Consider the following 23,928-nt stretch of genomic DNA (forward strand, 5'->3'; position numbering starts at 1 on the left):
TTCAAAAAAAAAAAAAAAAAAAAAAAACAAAATCATCAAAAATCAATCAATCAAAAATTAGGAAATCAATTTCAAATCTCAACTTTAATTTTTTATTGACAAGTCTCAGCGTCCGCCACGCATCCTTTTACTTCCTTTCTTGACAACCATATTCACTGACCTCACCACCGTTAGCATCGAGTCTATCTCACTAGCACGAGTGTGTGTTTCATTTCTACCGCCGTTAGCATCGAGTCTATCTCACTAACGTGCGTGTTTTCATTCAACCGCCGTTAGCATCGAGTCTATCTCACTAATGTGCGTGTTTACTTCAACCGCCGTTAGCATCGAGTCTATCTCACTAACGTGCGTGTTTTCATTCTACCGCCGTTAGCATCGAGTCTATCTCACTAATGTGCGTGTTTTACTTCAACCGCAGTTAGCATCGAGTTTATCTCACTAACGTGCGTGTTTTACTTCAACCGCCGTTAGCATCGAGTCTATCTCACTAATGTGCGTGTTTTCATCCTACTGCCGTTAGCATCGAGTCTATCTCACTAACGTGCGTGTTTTACTTCAACCGCCGTTAGCATCGAGTCTATCTCACTAATGTGCGTGTTTTCATCCTACCGCCGTTAGCATCGAGTCTATCTCACTAACGTGCGTGTTTTATTTCAACTGCCGTTAGCATCGAGTCTATCTCACTAACGTGCGTGTTTTATTCAACCGCCGTTAGCATCGATCTATCTCACTAATGTGCGTGTTTTCATCCCCACCGCCGTTAGCATCGAGTCTATCTCACTAATGTGCGTGTTTTCATCCTACCGCCGTCAGCATCGAGTCTATCTCACTAACATGCGTGTTTCATTTCTACCGCCGTTAGCATCGAGTCTATCTCACTAACATGCGCGTTTTCATCCTACCGCCGTTAGCATCGAGCCTATCTCACTAATGTGCGTGTTTCCATCCCACCAACACTCTATCTCACTTCAATTCATCTAAATTTACATTTCTGTCCGGGTCTATCCCGTGGGTCTATCCCAATCTTAAATTTCTGTTCGGGTCAGTCCCGTTTTCAATTCTGGTTCGGGTCAGTCCCGTTTTATTTTTCATGTTCGGGTCAGTCCCGTATTCAAATTCTTGTTCATTGGGATCCTTTTGCAGCCAAATAACACAGGTAAGTATTTGGTGTCTACTTCTTTGTCTCAAGTTTTTTCAAAACTCAGACAAAGAGGGGCAAACTGTAGACACCAAATTTTGAATAATTTTATGTGGCATCTATTTCATGATTTTCATTTTAGATTGCTTGCATTCGTTGTTTACTTTTAGTTTTAATTTTTAGTTTTAGCTTTTAAGTTTAAAATTAGCGTAGAGTTTTTAGAAAAAAAGAAAAGGAAAACATTCAAAAATATGTTGTAATCATTTAGTTTTTATTCAATGCTTTCTTGAAAAGAAAAATCCAAAAAAAATAGGCTTTAGTTGGATTGGAAAAATAAAAAAAGAGTGAAAAAAGGAAAAAGGAAAATTTGTTCACAAAAATATGTTTATTTCTTTAAATTCAATCTTTGGGCATTTTAGTTATTTTTATTAAAAGAAAATGATGAAAAAATGAAAATTGGAGTAATTTCATTTTTAGTTTGTTTTTTTTGTCGTGTTCATTTTTAGTTTTTAGTTTCCAGTTTTATTTTTATTTTAAGTTTTATCATAGAATTTGTTGAAAAGAAAAAAAGAAAAAGGAAAAAAGCATTCAAAAAATATGATTTAGTCGTTTGTAATTTAAATTCAATGCTTTCTTGAAAAAAAGAAAGAAAAAAAGTGAAAAATGAAAAATGAAACAAAAAAAAAAAGATGGAAAAATGGCCATTTTTGTTGTTTTTAGTTGTTTAGTTTTTAAATTATTTTCGTTATTATTACTATTATTTTTACCTGGTTTTTGTTATTATTATTTATATGTTATCATTTCTGTATTTATTAAGTTGAAAGTAAAAAAAAAAAAAAAAATGGTGAGAAACGCGACTTGCAGGCCGCGTGTGGCAGCTTGCAAGGACAAGCTGTGCGTGCCCATCAGAGGGCTGGATTTGGAGTAGGAGCAAGCCCCTCATCCTCATCGTTGAGGTGAGGGTTTAAGATTGGAGGGTCTCATATAAATAGGGGAAGAAAACATCAGCCGCAGAGAGGAGAGGGTTTTGGAAGAGAAACAACGGCTGAAAGCTAGAAAGGGAGTCGGGGGGGGGAGTGAATGAAAATAGAACGAAAAAAGAGAGAGAGCAGGGAGAGTTTGAGAGCTTCCTGAACGGCAAAACAAAAACACAGAAGGCTACGGAGGTTTCTGGAGAGCAAGAGAGTAGGCGGCGGCTGCATAAGGGATAGAGAGAAACCAGAAAAGTGACGGGAAATCTGTAAAGAAAGGGAGGTTTCGGCAGTAGAGAAATCAGAAGCAAAAGCCTTCCGAACTTGAACCTCGCCCCCTCGCCATCGTTGTCAACCTCCTCCTTCGCCGCAACAGCTGCGTCGACTGCTAAGAAGAAGTTATCAACTGGCGCAACTTCCATCGCAACCACCTATAACCACAACCCTTTTTCTCCCGCGTAGTGTACAACGCCTGTCCAAGAACTGGAGTCGCTTCCGCCACCAGAATAAGCCGTCACCGCCAGCGAAGCCTGCTGAAAGAGTGTTTCGTTTGATTTCTGGGGAGTACGCCTCCTCGCAGGTTCCTGCTGAGATTTCAATGCCAGAAGAAGTGAAACAGGTAATGTTCAACTCTCTTTCTTGCCGTTCTAGTTTTCACGTGGAACCCAATCCGCTAAGCTGAAATCTGGTCCTTTAAATCTCTTGCTGGGTTTCGGTTAAACCAATATGCATCCATTTTGCGTCTGATTTGGCTAAAGCTGGAGTTTTTGATTTGATTGAAGTTCTTGTTTAGCTTGCTTTCCTTTTCTGCGTTTGGGTCTGCTAGAGTTGTTGGGGGGCGTTTTGCAGCAATACGGGCAGAATATATTTTCTTTCTTTGATTGCTGAAGTCGTGCTTGGTTTGACGTCCTTGTTTCTATTTGCTGTTGGACTGGGATGCTATGAACATGTTTAGAATCTATCTTGTTTGGGAACTTAGGGGCAGATGCCATCAGTTCAAGTCAGTGAAAATTGTTTTTTTTGTGAATGCACTTTGAACTGGGAAGGGCCTGAATGTTAAACGTATGTTCGGCATTCATTTTTCTGATTTGGATTCCATCTGGTTAGCTTGAAGTATTCAGTTCTGTTAAGTAGCATTGGGTGATGGCTTTTGCTGAGGTTCATGGGATGGGTTGAATTTTCCTTTGGGTTGTTTGTTGTTTAATCGTTATTTCACGCGCTTGCTGGCTGCATTTTTTTAAAACAGAAATCTATGGCACAACGGTGGTTTGCAACAGGGCGTCTGTTTATTGCCTGTTCGTTGCAGACACTGTTAGACGCATGGTTTGACAGATTAAAATCTGAGTTTGCGTGATGTTTGGGGAGTTTGTTTGCCATTTTTTGAGTTGCATAGCGGGTAGGAAGGGGTTGGAGTGCTGCTTTGCAAAGAAAAGGGTCGTTGTTCTCTTATTGCCGAGGTCCCTTCTGGTTTCGCACGCTCCTGTTTTTTGCAGTCTTGTTGGCTGATGTGAAGTTATTCATCTTATCCCTTTGATGCTAATGCTTGGTTATCCATGTTAGAAGAATCCGAAGGTTGTCTTGCTGTTTTTGCTGGTGTTTAAGGCAGCGTTTTGAAGCTGCAAGTTTTGTAGCAAAAGAAAAATATTGCAGTAGGGCATTGAAGCTTTTTCCGTGGCTTGCATGAATTTCTGCCAATTATTTGCATTTTTCAGCCATGTTTAATTGGAGTAATTGCAAAGCTGTGTGTATGAATCTGCTGTGCTGAATTTGCTGAATCATGTGTTTAAAGATTATGTAGCAGAGCTTCGCCTTTAGCTTCATCAACTTGTAAAATTTTACTGCAGCATGTTTCTCACGTAGTTTCGCATGGTCTTGCATGAACGGTTTTTCTAAATTTTGCCTTTAACCCTTCCAGTCTTCCCTTGCTCCTCTGTGGCCCAAATAATTGAGCAAATCGATCAATTTGACCCATACACATGTTTTTTCTTTGATTAGTTTTCATGGGATTGTTGAACAAGAACATGCATGAGTTTTTTTTATGAGATTTTGAAATTTCACTGGTTTTTAAGGGGTTCATGACTTTAATTTGGATTCTTTGTTAGTTAATTCTTGTAAAGCGGTCTTTATTTGTTTGGAGGTATCATCTTAGACCCTTAGTTTCATTTTTATCTTATTTTTGGTAATAATGAATTGGTCCTTTGAAATTTTCTTTAATTCTTTAACTGAATCTTTGTTTGTTTAATTGGAGGAATTCTTTAAATGCTTTGTTTAATTATTCAATTTCATTTTTTGTCTTTTCTTGGAATTCTGTTAATTAAGGTGATGCATTAACCCTTTGTTTTGATAGTTTTAGCCCAAATTAGTTTTTTTTCTTTGGTGATTATGGCCCAAGCTAAGTCGTGTCCACCTTATTAGCGTTACCCACGAGGGAGGTACCACTTCTTTTATTCTTTTTTGTCTCCCCTATGTGATTTTATGTGTTATGTGAATATGCATGCCTACTTCGCTTTCCTTACCTCCTTGCATGCATTTACTTGCTTTTTACTTTCATTTAAGTTTTATGGGGTATGTGTACACCTCTTGGCTTGTAATAGATAGGGCTCGGAGAGCATCTTGTCCATTTCCCCTTCCCCTTTATGCTTTTATGGGGTATGTGTACACCTCTTGGCTTGTAATAGATAGTGCTCGGAGAGCATCTGGTCCATTTCCCCTTCCCCTGGCTTGCTTGTTTTTGTTGCTACATGTTTAATTGCTTTGTTAGGCTCTTGCATCTAGTCGAGCATGCTAAATGCTATGTGCTATGTGTTTACGAGTGTTTTGGCATGTCTACTTGCTTTCATAGCCATGAATGAATGGAATGGATGAATGTACGTTTCCGCTAGTCCAACGCTAGTCGGAATTCATAGAATGGGCTAGTCCAACGCTAGACCCTTAGGGATTTCCCCCTCATTGGCATGTCATTTGCTTGTTCACCACATATCATGCATTTTTCTTAGTTTTATCACTTGGCATGCTCCTCGAACCCCCTTTCCCTTCATTTTAGGATTTTTGCATATCATGATAGTTGTAGGGTCCATTTGCTTGAGGGTCCCCTTCCGATAAGGGAAACGAGCGAGTGTGGCTACTCGATAGCCTTAGCACGCTAGTTTCGCCTTCTAATCAAAGGGAAAATCAAGTCACGATTTAGGTCTCCCCGTACCCAATATGCATGAATTCCCTAGGCTCATGCATTTTCAATCCACTCTATCATTACACTTTCACTTTTGTCTCATTTGCACACATGCACCTTTTTCGTCTCCACTTGCACACGAACACTTTTTTGTCTCCACTTGCACACGAGCATTTTATCTTCACTCGCACATGAGTACTTTCATCTACATTTGCACACCTTCACTCCTATCTTATTACTTTTATCATTTTTCTCACTTCACACAAACTCACACTTTCACATGGCATGCATTCCACTCATTTTTCACGTCATTTAGGTTTAGGTGTGACCTCTCCAAAAGGATCATTGTTGGGCTTCACAATTAATGTGATTGGCACCACTCAACCTTTGAAGAGAAATTTCCCCCCAATCCCCCTAGGTCTAGGTTTTTGCATTCATATAGACATATCCAATACGCAATACATACATTGGGTAGAAAAAATTAGGAAAAATTGGTTTGAGTCGCGCAACTAGCCTTGGCTAGGTCAAAGGGGTGCCTTGGATTCTATCCTTGCCTTCCCCTTTGTCAAACGTGACCCCCGAACCTTTTTCTTTGGCTTACGTGGACTAGGAGTCGTTTTAAAAGGGGTTTTACTACTTTGTCTTTAAAAAACACTTTTTGGGTGACTTGGTACACCCCAAATCTATACCAAGTGGCGACTCCGTTTTCATATTTAAAAAACCCTTTTTTAAAATTTCATTTGGCCAAATCGTCGCTTTCCAAAGTCCCATGGCCTTTTTACTTTTCATTTTGCACACGTTCACACCACACTTCACACACACATACATCACTCACACACTTCATTCATTCGAAAAGTGGGGCGCGACAATATGTTGATATTAATAAAGGTATATTCATATATATTTGATGTTTCAAATATATTTAACAAGAAAATACAAAGAAATTAGAACAATTAAGTAGCAATTTATGTTATTTAATAAATATTAACAAGTTTAGAATTAAAATTATGAATTTAATTGAAAAATAATATTAAATTTTAGGATAATATTTATAAAGTATGAAATATTTGAGGTATATTAGTAAGTTTTAACAATTTAGAGGGCCAAAACATAATATTGAAAAGCTTGAGTTTTTTTTTTTAAAAAAAATGCTGATTGAACCGGGAAAACCGATTTTTTCCCGGTCAAATCCGGTTTTTGACCGGCTTTGACCAAATTTTAAATTTCCGATTTTTTAGCATGACTCGGACCGACACTTGGCCGATTCTCGGTTCAACCGGTTTGATCGACCGGTCTGGTCCGAGTTTTAAAACACAGGTGAAAATTGGTTGTCACGCCATCCAAACAAACCTTTCATCTATCTGCCACCCCATGCGTAATCAATAACAATCACCAGTCCCCCCCTCATAGTACCTTATATAAATACATATATATATGTCATTACAACAAAAATGGCCTTTAGCCGCATTTAAAGGTGTCAGTATATAAAATCTAACCTGACACTTTATCTATCCTGACACTCAGGGCGAGTGTTGTCCCTTCTAATGTAGGGATAGCCTCAAATCTTTAGCAGCATTCAAATGTGTCAGGCAAACCATGCTGCTATATCTTTACCTCTGCCAACAAAATCCTTTTTTGGTGATAATCGAAAGTGTCTGTATAACGTTAGGACATCAGTAGGGAATCAGTAGGATATCAAATTTATGAAGGCATCTTGAGTTGTCTTAATATATGGATTTAAGGACACGTAACCATGTGAATCTACAATGTGTTGGACGACATGCCCATTTGTTATTAGTGTTTTTCGAAGCTTAAGCTATGCTGACACTTTTAATTGCCAGGAGAATTTTCTCTGGTTTTTTTTTTTATATGGAAGCAACCTGCAATTAGTCCTCCCTGCTGTACATTCCATCAACCAGAATCCCAAGGGACTTGTAAATTTATCCCAAAGAGCAGAATGCATATAGCAATGTAAAAGAAGAAGTCGATACTGAAATATAATTCATTGAATTAAAAGTCGATAACAAGTACAAACATAGCAAATACTAAAATCGCAAACAAGTGCTAAAAGCAAGTACTAAAATATCAAACCAGTACCGAAAGATTCTCACTTACAATAACTTGAAAGCTCTATCGAAAGCACAAAATAAAAGACTCTCATCCCTAATAAGTTGAAAGAAGTAGAAGTAGCTTCCAAACTTTCCATTTTGTTGAGAGTCCTCAGGCATAACCACGAAGTCCCCATCATTCTTCAGCTGGTTCCACCTGTGCACAAAGACCAAGGGGATCATTAGATCATCATAACTAGAACTAAAATTCCAGAAAATCCGCAATGTATTTAAGTGCATATCTCACCAAATGACAAGGCCAAGCAACTGGTGCACCAAGTGCATCTTGAATCGTTTGTTGTAAACCATATGGTCTAATCAATTGCTCACGTGGAGTCATTGCAACTTGTATCTGTATTTCACACCAGTTTGGCCCAAGAGCTTGTCCCCCGACCTCATCCAATGGATTCAGACTCCGTAAATATCCCTTTGCCACGATTTTTGTTGGGTCAAACAAACTTTTTAGTGAAACCATATTCCCTACCTAGCAAACATCCAACAAGTACAAGAATCAAACTCATGCCAAATTCCAGATTACAAATGCAAAAGTTTAGAAGTTGTAAATACTTACTCGAATAGGTCGCGTGGCTCACGATGGAGCATGGCTTGACACATTGTTAGATGATGATGAAGGATGTCTCGGGCTGTCAATTGGAGAGCCCCTTCCATGTTGAACTAAAACCATTTTCTTCAAGCTGGCTATTTCATCATCTTGTCGCTGAAGCCTTTCCTCCAAACGGACCAATGTTGACTGTTGTTGAACACTTATACGGTAGCATGTGTTACGACTAGGAATGTCTTCCCATAAGTCCGTTGGATTCACACCGTCACTAAACAAGCGAACATGACCATGTTTGTCTTGCCCAACCACCTGGGCAAATATATCATCACGACCAACTGGATCTTGCGAATCCGATGGAAGCTGATTTTTCAGCTCAGTCATTTTTTCCTACATAATAAAGGAAAACACTTGTTATTGCAAAAGACTGTCTGAAAACATCCATGGTAGAATTGATAGGCTTGTGTTCTGGGATCCTTACCAAATTCTCAGCAACTATGGTACTTGATGGAGTTCCATCGGCATGGGTATAAAACTTATTGAACATTTCTACTCTAGTAGGAGGTCTTCCCAACTGTTTGGACTATAAGAAATTGAATCGTTTTAATTATAGTTTTAGCATTTAGCATATAATTAAAAAACAAGCTAACATAATGAAACATGCACGAACAAAAAAAATTAGCAACTAAAAAGTTGATGAGGTATCACCAAGTGGTTCCGAAGATGAGCAAATGATTTTTTTCCGGTTGTGTGGTTCATCTTCTTCTCCCCTCTAGCTTTCTTGTTCCTCTCACTTAGTTTCTAAATTTCAAAATCAAAAGCAAGATTACAGCATTGAATAAACACAACTTTATGAAGAATGTTGTAGCTGATTTGTACCTTTGCTTCTTCACTTTTCCAATAAGCCCAAAGTTTGATCCATTGCTCTTCCCGTACCCTTATGTCCTTTTGAAACCGAGCTTCAGCATTTGGCACGGCAGGATCAAAATAGTTAGCCTTTAAATCTGCCTTCCAGCTTCTCCATTTTTTGTCAATAGATCTTAAGGTCCAAGCTTCCAGTCCCATAGGCAAAGCAAACCTTTCCTGAAACGTAGTTAGCAACAAGAAAATCAACACAACTTCACAGTAATTTTTGTACAAAGCATACATAATACAAAAGCTACCATTACCTTTATCACTTCTAACATGTCCATTTTAAGTTTCCTTGGCATCTTAAGCCATGTTTCAACATCTACTGGACAATACATACCATTCCTAGCCAAACTGCCCAAGAATTCAGAGAAAGAGGTTTTCTCACTTATTGGGATCCCATTGTCATCGAGTTTAATCTCAATCCGTGGAAGTTCCTTAGGCCGACCCCAAATTTCTTTCATAAATGTAGGGCCTCGGATTTTCTGATGTACTTCACTTGAATCATTTGTAGTTTCTTTTCCTGTATAAAATAAGAAAAAGGTGCAAGTTATGAACATAACAAAATGCACTTCTGGAATTGGTTCAAAACAGTTAGTAATACCTGCATTGTCCGAGTTGCATGACATGAAGGTGGTGTCACTGGAATGTGGACCTCGAGAGTCCTGATTTGGACTTTCTTCAGTTGCTTCATGCCTTGTTCCAAGTGGAGATTGTTGAATTGGAGAGTTCTGGCGCTGCTCATGCGACTTGGAACCTCCATCAGCTTGTTGAGTAACTTGGTCACCTGATTCATGTATTATTCCCAATGTAGAATTCTGAATTGTAGATTGAGGTGCCCGAGCAGCTTCTCCTTGCACTTGTTCAATTACATTTTCATGGCTTGTTCCAAGTGGAGGCTGCTGCCTTGTTTCATGACATGAGGGAGGTTGCTCAATTGGTTCATCTCTCAATCCACTTGCAGCGCGCTTACATTTTCAACCTCTACGGGCCATACCTGCATAATATTTGAGTGAAGAAAGGGACAAATGTAAATGTTTAACATTTATTGAAGCAAACACTCTACCTATAGTTTCTTTAACTTACAAATGCTATTATAAAGAAGTACTACTTAAACAATAAACTGGCATGACAAGTAACAAATGGCATTCTTCAAGAATAAACCAGGGGAAGACTATGGAGCTGTCAACAAAATAGAGAAACAAATGGGGAATATACGACTCAATGCAGCAACTAATTGGAAATGAAATGAAAGCTACATGCTTAAGTGACTGCAAGAATATACATGGGAAATGCTTTGATCTACATCCTTTCAGCATGAAAGATATGCAGAATTTACTACCGCTAGACATGAAACTTTTTCCATATTGTTCTGAGAATGATGCCTATGATCAAAAGTTGGTATGCTTATGCTCAATAAGGGCGCAAGTAGAAGAGTCCACGTAATTTTAACTTCAGTAATGGAGCAAACTAATAAATGATTGTCTTGAATTAACGAAATATACTTGGCCATGTGATAACCAAAAATTGCAGAGGATAATGTATTCTACCAACAAATACAACTCTTGGTTTTGTATGTTTAGGGGTGGCAATCAGGTCGGTTATGAAGCTCTACTGAATACTTTTATTTCCAGATTCTGACATGGTTCTGCATTTATCAAGAACACTAATTCTATTGTTCTAAGATAGTGTCTCATCTAAACAAGAGCTCAAGCTTTACGTAGCATTGACGCTTCCAAACCAAATTACTTCTTTTTTTGTTTCCATAGCCACATCCACAGTTAAGGGTTGACACTTAACAGTAAATGCACAAACACTTTATCCAATACAATTGTAACAGTACAAAAAATACAAAGGCGTAGAACAGGAAGGAGACGAAGAGCATCACGGTGAAAGACTAAAAACGAGAACCCATCACCAAAAACAGATGGTTGAAATTGTACATTCAGTTCACAGTAGCAGTCTCCATTCGACCAGGCTCACCTAGAAATGTGCTTCTCAGAAACGTGCTTTTCACACCGTCACCACCCCCCAAAGCTTTTCACACCACCACCACCCCCCAAAGCAAACACTCTACCTAGAAATGTGCTTCTCAGAAATGGAGAAGATGCTTGTCAGAGATGGGAATCGAATAGCCTAAAAACTAAATCTACCATGCAATGCAAGAACATGTCTACCATGCAATGCAAAATTAGACACAAAATACTGAAATTACCTCAAACTATGGCTTGAATCCCTAACTTCTCGGTTTCCCCAAGCTTCAAGATCTGAACTCCACCCACCACCCAAGCTTTGAAGCCCTAATTTCTGATTTCTTGCCACCAAGCCAACACAACAGCCGAATTAAGGATTTGCCTGGTGCGAGCTCAACCAAGTTACCCAAATGGGTGCGAGTTCATGGACGGCAATTGACTCAAATTGGTGGTGCGAGCTTGAAACAGAGAGAGAGGACAAAGGCAGAGGACAACAAGAGAGGGAAAAGATGTCTGAAATAAAGGCGGTACTAATGACGCCAAAGTAAATTATTCAAGCCTCTTGAATTTTTCAATTTGCCGCGCTACTAATAGCAATTTTTGTGTGTTTGGGCAAAATTTTGTTAAAGCTATATAACAACTAAAAATTTGGTTAAAGCTATATACAATATAATATAACAACTAAAAATATAAAGGCTAAAAATCTTGTTAAAGCTATATACAATATAATATAACAACTAAAAATTTTGTTAAAGCTATAACAGCTAAAAATGTAACAAATAAAAATTTTGCAAGAGCTATATACAATATAATATAACAATCAAAAAATTTGTTACAGCTATATAACAACTAAAAATATAACAAATAAAAATTTTGTTAAAGCTATATACAATGTAATATAACAACTAAAAATATAAAAATAATTAAAAATTTTGAGAAGCTAACAAAAAACATTCTTTTAATCAAAATGTTTTCGGTACTCAATTTATTTTATGCTGCTAGCAATTATGTACGGCTTGTAGTCTAACAAGCCATTGGAAGGATCGAATTAGTTTATGAAACAAGAAAATTAACTTGTGAATACATGAACTTTCCATTGATAAACATTGGGATTAGAATTGATTGAACATAAACATTGAATATATATATATATATTCAATTCCAAAGCAATTGCCATTGAACTTTGTGTTAATTAGAAGCTTACTATCACTTACAAGATCTTACTATTGAACTTTTCAATGATTAACCTTAGGCTTACACTTACAATGCATTGATTGAACATAAACATATATATATTCAATGTTTTCAATTCCAAAGCAATTGCCATTGAACTTTGTGTTAATTAGAAGCTTACTATCACTTACAAGATCTTACTATTGAACTTTTCAATGATTAACCTTATGCTTACGCTTACAACACATTGATTGAACATAAACACATATGTATATATATTGAATGTTTTCAATTCCAAAGCAATTGCCATTGAACTTTGTGTTAATTAGAAGCTTACTATCACTTACAAGATCTTAATATTGAACTTTTCAATGATTAACCTTAGGTTTACACTTACAACGCATTGATTGAACATAAACATATAGTATGATCGGTTTGATCGATTCGATCGTGCTTGATCGGTTCGATCGTGTCTCCTTTTCACTTTGAAGGATAATCTAAAATTGTGACTAAACCGATTAAATTCGATCAAAGATCAGTTGGACTAGAAAGCTCTATCGGAATTAACTTTTTGTATTGTTATTGGTTTAAAAAATAATTTTTTCATGGTATTAAAAAATTATTTAAGAAATTTATAGATTAAAGTTTCAAAATATTTCTATTGATCAAAAATTAGACCTCGGCTTATTGGGAAAAAGAATTGGCCATAATATAATGATTCACAAATGTAATATTACAGCTTACAATTAATGGAATTGCTTATAAAATAATGACCAGTATTTATCCAGCCCATTGGGCTCTTAAAATGAGTAATGGGTTCCTTGGAAAGTTGGATAGTTTTATGTTTGGTCTGAAATGATTTGCACATTCCGTACGTTGCCAATTGTTCTCCCCAAATCATAGCCTCGATTGCCAATTGTTGTCATGCCATTAAAAGAAAAATCATTCCAATACCATTTTTATGAATAAGACTGACGATTACTAACCAAGACTAGAAATCCAAAAACTGGACCATGGGAGTATCAATGAAAGAAAGGCCTTAAAGAGGCAAATTAATACACTAGTTTTAACTAATAACACCAAGTCTTTTATCACATCTGTCAGAAGGCTTAACATGACAAAAAACTAAGAATGTCGGTCATATTAGTAAAATACAAAAAAAAAATGCAAAACCCATCGACAAAAGGAAATAAAGCCTAGGCCTAGCAATTGAAACAGAGAAGAATAGGGCCAGTAAGCTTCAAAGCTATAAAAGATTCTAAATCAAATTATATTGGGACAAATCAACTTCAATCCCAAGTCCATTCTTACGAACCCAACTAATTTCCTCATTTTCATTCTCAACAACAGGATTGCCAACATCACTTTGCAAATATGTCTCAACATCCATAGTTGTGCCCATGTTATATCCAGCTCTTGCAGTGGTAGAGATAACCACTTGCCAATCCTTATCAGTTGGATCTTCCACATAAAAAACCTGTGATGCTTGTGAAGCGAGTATAAATGGCTCAACATGAGGCCTCACGTTTGCAAAATTGACTAAAGTAAACCCATCAGCATCTTGTTTCATTCTCGAACCATTTGATATCCAATCACATTCGAATAACACCACCCGACGACCTCCGTAAATTAATTCAATCATATTTTTCAAGACGCCGAAGTAAACTAGTTCACTCAAAACTGGATTTTGATCCCTTATACTTGCAAAACTGGATGTTGTTGCATTGACTGTAACACCACTATTCTGCGTTTTTCTTTTCTTCTCAACTTCTTTGGTGTGAAACCGAAATCCATTAACAACATACCTGTCATGTTGGATTCCAACAACATCTGGACCTTTAGCAAGGAACCTCAACTCTCTCAACACCGAAACATTTTGAGGAAGTTCTAACTTGTCAATCTGTAAATAAATAAAAAAAAAAGAAGATGAAACTATATTTGAAGTCCTACAATTCAAATTGTACTTAATATTCAGAATTTTACTTACATGTTCAGCAAACCAACACGCAAAATTTTCGCTGTGCAAGCGCTCTTTTAGATGCTGTGGAATTTGAGGATGTCCTTCTTCTATCAATCTACGATGCTGCCTAGAAGTACATGTGTGAGAACCCGTAAATTCCTCTTAATAATTTTCCTAGGGTTTATCCCCTTTAATGGCATGTTTTCTGTATTTTCTGGCTTAGGAAATTTTTCTGGTGAATTTTATGAGTAATTATAGCTTTTAAATGATTTTTCTAGTATCGGATAGATTTTGAGAAATTAAGAACGTATATCGGACATGGGACCCACTAGTGCGAAAAGTTCGAAAAAATTCGGCCAATTATGTTAAATTCCGGATACTGTGTAAAATTTATCGGGTGTTAAGAGATAAGTAGAGTGTGTGAAATGATTGATGTGAGAGAGAAAAAGAAGTGATAAGATTGCATTAATGGAGTGACAAGTGTCACCATGGGATTGGAAGTAACTTAAGAGTTACTATTCATTTTTTTGACCTTTTGACTATTTGAGTAAATATCTCACAAAAATTGAAAAAAAACTTACCATTTCTTACCTTCTTGTGGCCGACTTTCTTGAGCTAAGAAGAAAGGAAAATTCTTCAAGATTCTTGCTTCCATTTTGCTTGAATGTGATCATCCAACCATTTGATCTTGATTCCATTCCATAAAATCCTTTCTTCTAGTGCTACTAAGTGTCTTAGTGAAGTTTATTTGAAGGTTTAAGGTGGCCAACATCTCTACATCTCTTGTCTCTTAGGTAAGTGATGTTTGCCTACTCCCTTACACTTAATGATGCTTAAATTGTGCCTATTGGAAGTGATAGTGAAGTAGTTGGTGATTTATTTCTTTATTTGACTTGATTTGGTGAAGTTTTCAATTTTATGAGGAATTTTCTGGTTTCATATGATCTTGATGGTGTGGTTGTTTTTGATGGTTGGTAATAAGGGGCTTTGGCTCTAGTAGGTGCATATGATAGGAAATTGCAATCAATTTTGAATTTGGAAGAATTTCTGGAAAATTAGGGTTCTTGGTTGAACATTCTGTCCGAAATTTTAGGTCATATATAGAGGCCGAATTGGACTTTGCTCAAAACGTAAAAGTTGTAGGTATTGATGAATTTGAAGTGTCTGCAAAATTTCAGGGCATTTGGAGTAGTGTAGAGTGAGTTATGCCGTTTTTACTGTTGCTGTTCTGGGTGAACAGAATGTGCGAACTGCGATAGTAATTGTCTATTTTGACTGGCATTGGTTTGGATTTTGAAGTTGGTGTCTTCTGATGAAATGTAGCTGGATGTCTTAGCTAGCTTATGCCTTTGGCATTTCGGCATTTGGACTTGTATAGACTGAGTTGTGTTCATTACAGTTTTGTGTGTTTTGCAAACCTGTTTTGGTAATTCTGGTTTAGTATTTGGCACATTTGACCTAGTTGTGCTAGGATTTGGACTGAGAGGCCTTCTACATTGTTGTACCCCTGTCTTTTAGCTTCGAGATGGTGGGTCTTACGCCCTCATCCGATAAGCGTAGCGCATTTTGTGCCATTACCGCATACGGAGGCCAAACCTGTTTTTGTTGATTGATCAAATGAGTTATATTTTCTGATTTTCTGGTTTGCTATTATGCTTATATATGTATATGAAACCCTATTGGGGTTGTGATTGGCATGGCTTTATGATTCATTATCGAGTCTCATTGTACTTGTTTGCATGTTTAAGGCTTACTCTTATTCCGGTCATTTCCTAGCTAACTTTTGTACTTGTATTGCTTTGAGCCTAGTGAACGGCTTTTGGGAAATGAGATGACTTTTGTGTGAAATGTTGGGACTGATTTGAGGAAATAATGAAGCCTTAATGGCTGGAAAAGTAAGAATTTTAGGGACGGTGCTGCCCGATTTTCTAGGCCGTTTGGTTCCTTTAAGTAGATTTGCCTTTTGATGGAAATGAAAGGCTTTTGGGTTGTTGACCCTAGGTCTTCATGTTATCTTTTTGTTCCAAGAAAATCATGTTTTCCACCCTCGCACTAGTATTTATTTGGCAAGGCGTACGACGTGTAGTCGAGCCTCACTTGTGCATTCCGTTTACTCAATTTTGGATGTGAAACCTTCAATTGGTTTATTTTGATTATTTTAGGATTTTTGGCGATTAAGGCCAATCTGAAGTGAAAACTTTTGAAGTTGAACCGGTGAGTGTACCATTCCCCTCCATTGCTGTTTAACTTGATTTCTGCTCTGCAATCTGTTTATTTGTTCGAGACGAGGGTGTACTTTATCACACTCGTTCTCTAGTCTGTTCATATGCCAATTTACTATGCAAAATCTGAATCTGTTATCTGTGTCTGCATCTGTTCGGATTTCTATGACCTATGAGCTCAATCCTGTGGCTAAGTTATTCGAGTCGGGCCGGCAAGGGCCTGGACGATTAGATAACGAACCACGGTAGTCTGTTCGGGGATTTTGGGTATTGAGACCCTTGATTCCGGGTATACTCGAGTATTACCATTTTGTTCGTTTGAGGTGAGCGGGCCCGGTAAAGGGGTGTTTGGTGGACGGAATTCGGTGATAAGAGGGGTCTACGGACGCATTGGTTCTATATACGTTGACGGAGAGTCAACCGGTTTGGATCAAGTATTGCGCTGGAAATTTGGCTCCTGAGAGCCACCCGTATCCTTCTGATTTGAATCATTGGTTCCTTTGCTTTACATCTGACATGTGTATCTGATTTGTTAAATGTGAAATGTCATGATTTTAATGCTATCTGTTTGGTACCTCATTGAGCGCAAGCTCACCCCTTTCCGTTCCTGTTGTTTTCCTTACAGGAAAATAAACCCTTTTGGTCTGGATTTGACAAATGGCTGCCAAATTGAGCGAGTTAAACATATCTTTTGTATAGCTCATGTATTAAAACCCTAAGTGTACTTTTGGGGCGTTTTCTCTTTTGATTTGGCAAACCGTGTGTATATATTAACTTTTGAAAATTTTTGTATGTCATTTTGATTTGTAAACGCTAAAGTTCAGATGTGAATGTTTGTTGGCTATTTCGGTTGGGTTCTGACGGGTCGGTCACTATTCATGGCCGACTTCGGATTTCTTTTTTTAATTTTGGGTTATTTTACCATTTTGACTCGTTTACGCTCGTTCGTAAGTTCCGGATCGCTATAGATAGTTCTAGTCTGCATCATGAGTCCTGGCGAGAGCTGGGCAGGCAGTCCGCTCACCCCTTTGGTTCGCCTTAGGGGAAAGTGGGGCTGTTACAACATGAGTCAAAATTGTAATCATACATTGAATTCTACAATAAAATTTTAATGCATCAAGTTGTAGTTGAACTTACTCTATGTAAGGTGTGACAGCATCACAATTAAATAAAATATACTGATGTGCTTTACTCATGATATGAGCATCAAAGACTGTTGGCTTGCCCCTCTCCAAAGGATGTCCTGATTCAGAGAATATATCTAAACCATCTTCAATTTCCTTATGTACTTCTTCATTTCTGCTTGGACGATTGAATTTTGTCTCAACATAGTCCGCAAGATACAATGAGCAAAAGTTAATGCATTCTTCTGCCAAGTAGCCTTGAGCAATCGAACCTTCAGGCCTACTTTTATTTCGAACATAAGATTTTAATGTTCCTAAGTACCTAAAGTATCATCATTCCAACCTCTCTAATTAGTTCCACAAATCAAAGAAAGCAAAAAAGGAATAAACATTTAAGGCATAATGAGTATTACAAGCAGTACCTCTCTATACGATACATCCAACGATAATACACCGGCCCACCTAATTTCACTTTAGTTGCCAAATGAACAACTAAATGCACCATGACATCGAAGAAGGTTGGTGGGAAGCATTTCTCAAGATCGCAGAGTATGACGGCAATTTCACTTTCCAAACGAACCACATCTTGAGGACAAATAACTTTAGAACAAAGCTGCCTGAAGTATCTACTCAATCGAATCAAAGGATAGCGCACTGATTTTGGCAAAGTCTTTCTCAAAGCTATAGGCATCAATTGCTGCATTAGGATATGATTATCATGACTTTTAAGCCCTGAAATTCTTGGTGGTTTTACTCGAACGCATCTTGAGACATTAGCTGCATAACCATCTGGAACTTTCACTTTTTTTAGCACATTGCAAAACATAGTTTTCTGTTTTTTATCCATTGCAAAGGAAGATGGAGGTAAGTACACCTTTCCAGGTTCTGTCTCAATGGGATGCAGCTCTTTTCTTATTCCCATTTCTCTCAAATCACGGCGGGAATTATAATGGTCCTTTGCTTTATCCTCAATATCCAGCAATGTCCCCCAAATATTTTCACAAACATTCTTCTCAATGTGCATGAAGTCAAGATTGTGTCTTAAGACATTATCTTTCCAATATGGCAAGTCAAAGAAAATACTCCTCTTTTTCCAATTGAAAGGCAGCTTCGGATTACCTTTCACAAGTTTTCCAAATTTAATTTGCAAGTCTCCCAATTCACTCACAATCATATCCCCGGTTTGCAATGGTGGTCGCTTTCCATGTTCTTCGGTGCCATCAAAGAATTGGGCTTGCTTTCTAAATTTATGCTTACTATCTAAGAATCTCCGATGACCATATAGCAATATTTGAAACTATGAGTCAACCGTCGTGCATGAGTGAACTTGTGACAAACAGGACAAGCATATTCACCTTTAGTGCTCCAGCCAGATAACATTGCATATCCAGGGAAATCACTAATGGTCCACAACAGAGCTGCATGCAATTGAAAATTTTCTTTTTGGGATGCATCATAAGTTTGAATGCCAAAATCCCACAATTCGGTCAATTCTTTAACTAGAGGCTGTAGATAAACATCAATATTATTCCCAGGAGAGGATGGTCCGGGTATTAACAAGGACAACATGAAGTACGGTTGCTTCATACACATCCACGGAGGTAAGTTATATGGTATTAAAACTACAGGCCAAGTACTGTGTGTAGAACTCATGTTGTTGAATGGATTAAACCCGTCAGATGCCAACCCCAATCTAACATTTCGACAATCCTTAGCAAATTCTGGATGTAGATGGTCAAAAGTTTGCCAAGCTGGAGAATCAGCTGGATGTCTCATACAACCATCTTTTGTACGTTTTTCCTCATGCCATCTCATTTGAGATGCAATTTTAGAAGACATAAATAGTCTTTGTAATCTAGGTTTTAAGGGAAAATGCCACAACACTTTTTGAGGAATTTTCCTTTTTTCCCCAGTTGGATCATTTTCTGAAGCAACCCACCTAAGCTCGTTACATGTTTCGCATGAAGTCCTTTTCTCAGCACTACCCCAATAAAGAGAACAATCATTAGGACATGCATCGATCTTTTCATAACCCAACCCCAATGTATTCATCAATTTCTCAGCCTCATAGTAAGAAGACGGCAAATTAGTCATGGCCTCTGGAAATGCTTCTCTCAACAGCTCAACAAGCATATTAAAAATCTTGTTACTCATCTTACCCAGGCATTTTAGGTGAAGCAAACGAATAATGAAAGACAATTTCGAGAAATTTTTGCAACCCCTGTACAAATCCTGTTGAGAATCATCAATCAATTTGTAAAATTTTTCAGCCTCTGAAACAGGAATGTCCCCTTCTCTATTCAATTCATTTGTTCCATGTGGTATCTCAAATACATCATGGACCAAGTCTTGCATGTCATTAGTCCCATTTGAAACCCCAGTTGATGTATTTTCAGAATTAGATGTGGCTTCATTGTAGTTTGAAAGTTCTCTATGTGCTATCCAATTATTATAACCCTTGATAAATCCTACCACTTTCAAATGATCATATGCTTCCATTTTTGTCACACAAACACCCATGTCGCAATCTTTGCAAGGACACAAAATCTTTCCGTCACAACTTGATCTAGAAAATGCAAAGTTTAGAAACATTTGAAGTCCTGTCTCGTACTTTTCACTTGTTCTTGGAAAATCCATCCATCTTTTATCCATACTTTTAATATAAATAAATGTCCTCCAACGAGCTTCCAATAGCCTACTTTTTAAACTCAAGTCGTGGCTTACAAGTCCCTAATTTCAAGTTCAAGAATTTACAGTCTACTAAATCAAGCAGCCAGCAAATAAAGGAAATCAACAAAATGCAAAATTTCTCAACAATCTATAGAAACAGAATTTGCAAGTAAGCGGATAGAAATTTTATTTACCTAATAACAGAAAAAAAACCCTTCGTACCAACTCCTGCGCTCACGTCTTCGCAAAATTCCTAAGTTCAATCTGAAATGTCAATGGTTAAACAAAAACATGAGCATGAAAACTAAAGATGAAATTCAAGAATTTTACTAAATTTCCATCAAAGTATACATACATCTTTGGTGTGTAGTGATTAATTTTATAAGTCATCTCTTAGAAAGGCATGCAATTGACGGCATAGGTAATTGGAAAAAAGAATGACAGAAAAGTCCCCTAGCTTCTAATCATGCCTATGAAGATCCTTATGAACATGTCAAAAAACTTTGACCCAACTGCATGAATGTCTCTGTCTTATTAATCTAAAAGTCCCTTTTTTGGGCTCAAAATTTGCACTATAATAGACTGATCAAGTGCAGAAGACACTTAGTACAAGCGTTATACTATATATTTCAAGCAACTCACGTACTGATTAGACATACAATTTAAAACAGAAAAAAGCTGTAAAGATGCAAGTACTACATAGAATTTAACATAGAAAAAAGCAATAGTGATATAAGTGATACCATTGGGTGAAATATGCACTTAGCCGGAGGACCACCTTTGTGGCAAAAGCCAAAAGGCAGCAAAGGTCACCTCTATAACACTAATATCTTTTTTGTCACTTCTGTATCTATTGACTGATCATTACTGGCAAATTAGCAAATGTATAATGATCAAGATTTTGTACATGTTATTAACCTACCTTGGATTCATTGTGCTAATAATTCCAGATTAGTTCATAGTTTTCTGTTAAACTTCTTAAAATGCTAAAGGCACGAGTCAGATTTTGCTCTGAAATTACTCTTCGCATGAGGAAATGCCAAGTTATCTAATCATCTAACCAAAAACCTAAGCCAGCAATCTTCTGAAATGAAAGTGCAGTGCAGTCATAGAGGTACCATCATTTTTTAATAGAATGCCAGGCCACCCTTAAAAAGATGAAAACTTCGGGGACCAGGGCAAGTGGAAGCAATGGGAGGGCATGCATTCAGCAGTTGATGAGGATATGTTAATAGATTTTATACGACAATGATTACTTTCTGATAAACCAACAAATGCAGCGCACACCCTTTTTTTCTTCTTTAGAATCCACCAATGCACTCTCCACACATCCTCACCGGAAATACCATTCTCTAAATGGAATTGGTCGGTTTTGCTAAGATTAAAAAAATGAGAGGTGCATAGCTGCATATACCGACCTTGAAAAAAGGTAGCTTCCACTAATAGTTTGTTACAGTTGCAATGTAGTATAAATCTGATTTCATTCAACTGATGGATTCTGCAACATTCTTAGCTAACATTAAAGGAGATTCACAGAAAAAAAAAAACAGGGGGGAATTGACATTTCATCGAACAGGATTTGGGCAACAGAGCTTCAATGTGTTTACCACTTCGATTTTGGAACAACATATGCGCGCCTGAGGTATTTTCCAGCTTTCCCAATGTACAGCTCCGATCTTCTAATTTTACTCCCTGCCTGCCCTTCCAGATGTCTTAGCCGAGGGATTTAAAGTTGAGGCCCGTAAAGATGAAGATGGTTATTTGCGGAGATAGCTTGGATTCCTACCAGCATTTTGGATTGGCCGAGATAGACTGTATGCGGAGAGGTGAGAGAGATGAGAGGAAGAAAATTTTCACCAAGTCCTTTTGCCGGCAAAATGAAACTTCAGAGTACTTCACCAAGTGTTTTGGAGCCAAAATAAAACGATGTCGTTTTCTGTGTTTTTTCGATTTTTTTTTTTGGTTCATCTCACATTTTCCCGAGTGTCATGATAGGTAGCGTAAAGGCACATTATTATTTGTATATCATGATAAAATAAAAAAATTATAGTACATATTATTAGGGGTGGGCAAAAAATCCGATCCGATCCAAAACCCGATGAACCCGATCCGATCCGATCCGAAAAATAGGATATCCGATCCGATTTTTCTTAACGGGGCAGATGCGGATCGGGTACCCGTAAAAACGGATACGGATACGGATCAATAAAATAAAAACCCGCGGGTACCCGACCCGCAGGGTATATTATATAAATATTAAAAAAATAAGGGTTCATCATATTTTTATAATTTTTAATCCTAAGTGTAAGTAAAGTGGTTCACAACTTCATATTCTAATTAATCTCATATGATCCGCCTCTCCTCATCTTGTCTTAAAAAAACGAATATTCTTGGTGAAACCTGAACTAAAATGAACAAAACAAAGAAAAATTAGTAAAACTCTATCATAAAAATTGTTCATCCTTTTCATCCTTTTTCATTTTTATTCTACTTCCATCGATCTTTCTTGCAAATTTTTCATCAATTCAATCAAAAATTTGTGTTTGGAGCTCCAATTTTCTATTAGCTAGATAATTAAAACATTTGTGTCTTTCATTTATTTATTTGTTTTATTGCAATTGTGTCTCTTAACTTTGTCTCCTTTATTTTAGTGCAAGAAATTTATTTTTCTTTTTCATCACCTTTAATGCAATAAGGTCTATTCCAAAGATGTAAGAAAGTTGGTGAAAATTTTTCAAGATTATTTTGATTATACTTCAAAAATTATTAGCTCTGTTCAATTCTTTTCCGGACTTGATTCCACAATCGACTCATTTTGGATGCAGTCTTGTACCATAACATCCTTAAGGAAGTTGAAAAATTTGCCAAATACTTATTATCCTTGTGTTTGTTATGTTATAAAAGGATGAAATGCGTGAGAATGGTGATGTACTCAAAATTATCATGAAATTTCATTTTGTCTATTAGATATTATAATTCTAATATGTACTAAATTTATGAGATCGGTTTGATTATTGGATGAAATGTGTGAGAATGATGACGTATGGATTTTGATTATAATATCTCTACCAATGTTAATTAGAAAACATTTTTTTATTGAAAAATATGTTGATATTAAATGAAAAATATTTTTTATTGGAATTTTTTTTTAGGGGCGGGTACCCTATGACCCGCACCTTTTTTTCGGGTACCTGAATAGCGGGTACCCGAAAATATTAGGAGCGGGTTAGGGTCGCAAAATGGCTGATCCGATATTTTAGGGTCGGGTCAACCAAAACGTATTAGGAGCGGGTACCCGACCCGTGCCCACCCCTACATATTATTGAGTTTATTAATAAGTGTCATGATATGTTCACTATAATGACACAAACCAGCAAGTGTCCTTATAGGCATGTCAGGAAAGGTCATTTTTGTTGTAGTGGATATACTCTCAAATATATTTGATTAATACTTAACAATTCAATAATTTAATGGATTCAAATTTTAAATTTTAGATTTTGGTTTTTAGACTTCAGTCTTATCCAACACATTACCTTATTTACTGGACCCGCATGTATTAGTAGCTTTTTATTTGATAGATCATACTTTTACATCTTTAGTTCCTTCGTTAAGATCTTATATTGCTTTAATTTCTATTATTTTAATATAAGTGGATTGATTATGTCTTTCCGCTTTTATTGATAGGGTTGGGAGAAATTACTACAAAAGAATATTATTTACAAGATCAATTTGCCTCATATTCGATTGGAATTTCATGATAGCAAATGGAAGTTGTCTCGAATTGTTTGTGGAGGATCAATCTCTTTGTAGAATGCTGAATTTATTATTGTACTGAAATTTCAAATCCTTTAGTAACAAAGGAAAATACTGCAAAATTTGGTTTTATTTTCTTTCTAGTCATTACAATTGCAATGACGAAACCGATTCAATTTTTTTGTCAACGTTTGCTTGT

At 36.9% G+C, this 23,928-nt stretch overlaps 2 protein-coding genes across 2 annotated transcripts; both read right to left on the minus strand.

The window, feature by feature from the left end:
* Positions 1–6,863: 6,863 nt before the first annotated feature.
* LOC113760067 lies at positions 6,864–9,857 on the minus strand. Its single transcript, XM_027302640.1, has 8 exons — positions 9,852–9,857; positions 9,459–9,756; positions 9,115–9,377; positions 8,825–9,028; positions 8,427–8,528; positions 7,980–8,335; positions 7,394–7,543; positions 6,864–6,933 (listed from the first exon to the last, which is right to left on the minus strand). Exons 1-8 carry the CDS (start codon positions 9,855–9,857, stop codon positions 6,864–6,866), a joined length of 1,449 nt encoding a protein of 482 aa, XP_027158441.1.
* A 3,401-nt stretch (positions 9,858–13,258) lies between these two features.
* Positions 13,259–19,826, minus strand: LOC113760068. Its single transcript, XM_027302641.1, has 5 exons — positions 18,662–19,826; positions 17,729–18,566; positions 17,320–17,586; positions 13,988–14,087; positions 13,259–13,900 (listed from the first exon to the last, which is right to left on the minus strand). Exons 1-5 carry the CDS (start codon positions 19,824–19,826, stop codon positions 13,259–13,261), a joined length of 3,012 nt encoding a protein of 1,003 aa, XP_027158442.1.
* Between the last annotated feature and the right edge of the window lie 4,102 nt (positions 19,827–23,928).

Source organism: Coffea eugenioides, chromosome 2 (assembly GCF_003713205.1).
Source record: "Coffea eugenioides isolate CCC68of chromosome 2, Ceug_1.0, whole genome shotgun sequence".
NCBI lineage: Eukaryota > Viridiplantae > Streptophyta > Magnoliopsida > Gentianales > Rubiaceae > Coffea > Coffea eugenioides.

Bases quoted from the DNA above. Each gene is read 5' to 3' on its own strand.
- LOC113760067 (XM_027302640.1), bottom strand. The intron at 8,336-8,426 runs GTAAGGATCCCA...TTTATTATGTAG, and splicing joins CCATAGTTGCTGAGAATTTG to GAAAAAATGACTGAGCTGAA. The intron at 6,934-7,393 runs GTAAGTGAGAAT...AACGTTATACAG, and splicing joins GATAGAGCTTTCAAGTTATT to ACACTTTCGATTATCACCAA.
- LOC113760068 (XM_027302641.1), bottom strand. From the start codon at position 19,826: ATGGGTGTTTGTGTGACAAAAATGGAAGCATATGATCATTTGAAAGTG. The intron at 18,567-18,661 runs GTGAATATGCTT...GGAGATTCTTAG, and splicing joins ATCTGGCTGGAGCACTAAAG to ATAGTAAGCATAAATTTAGA. The intron at 13,901-13,987 runs GTAAGTAAAATT...ATTTATTTACAG, and splicing joins CGTGTTGGTTTGCTGAACAT to ATTGACAAGTTAGAACTTCC.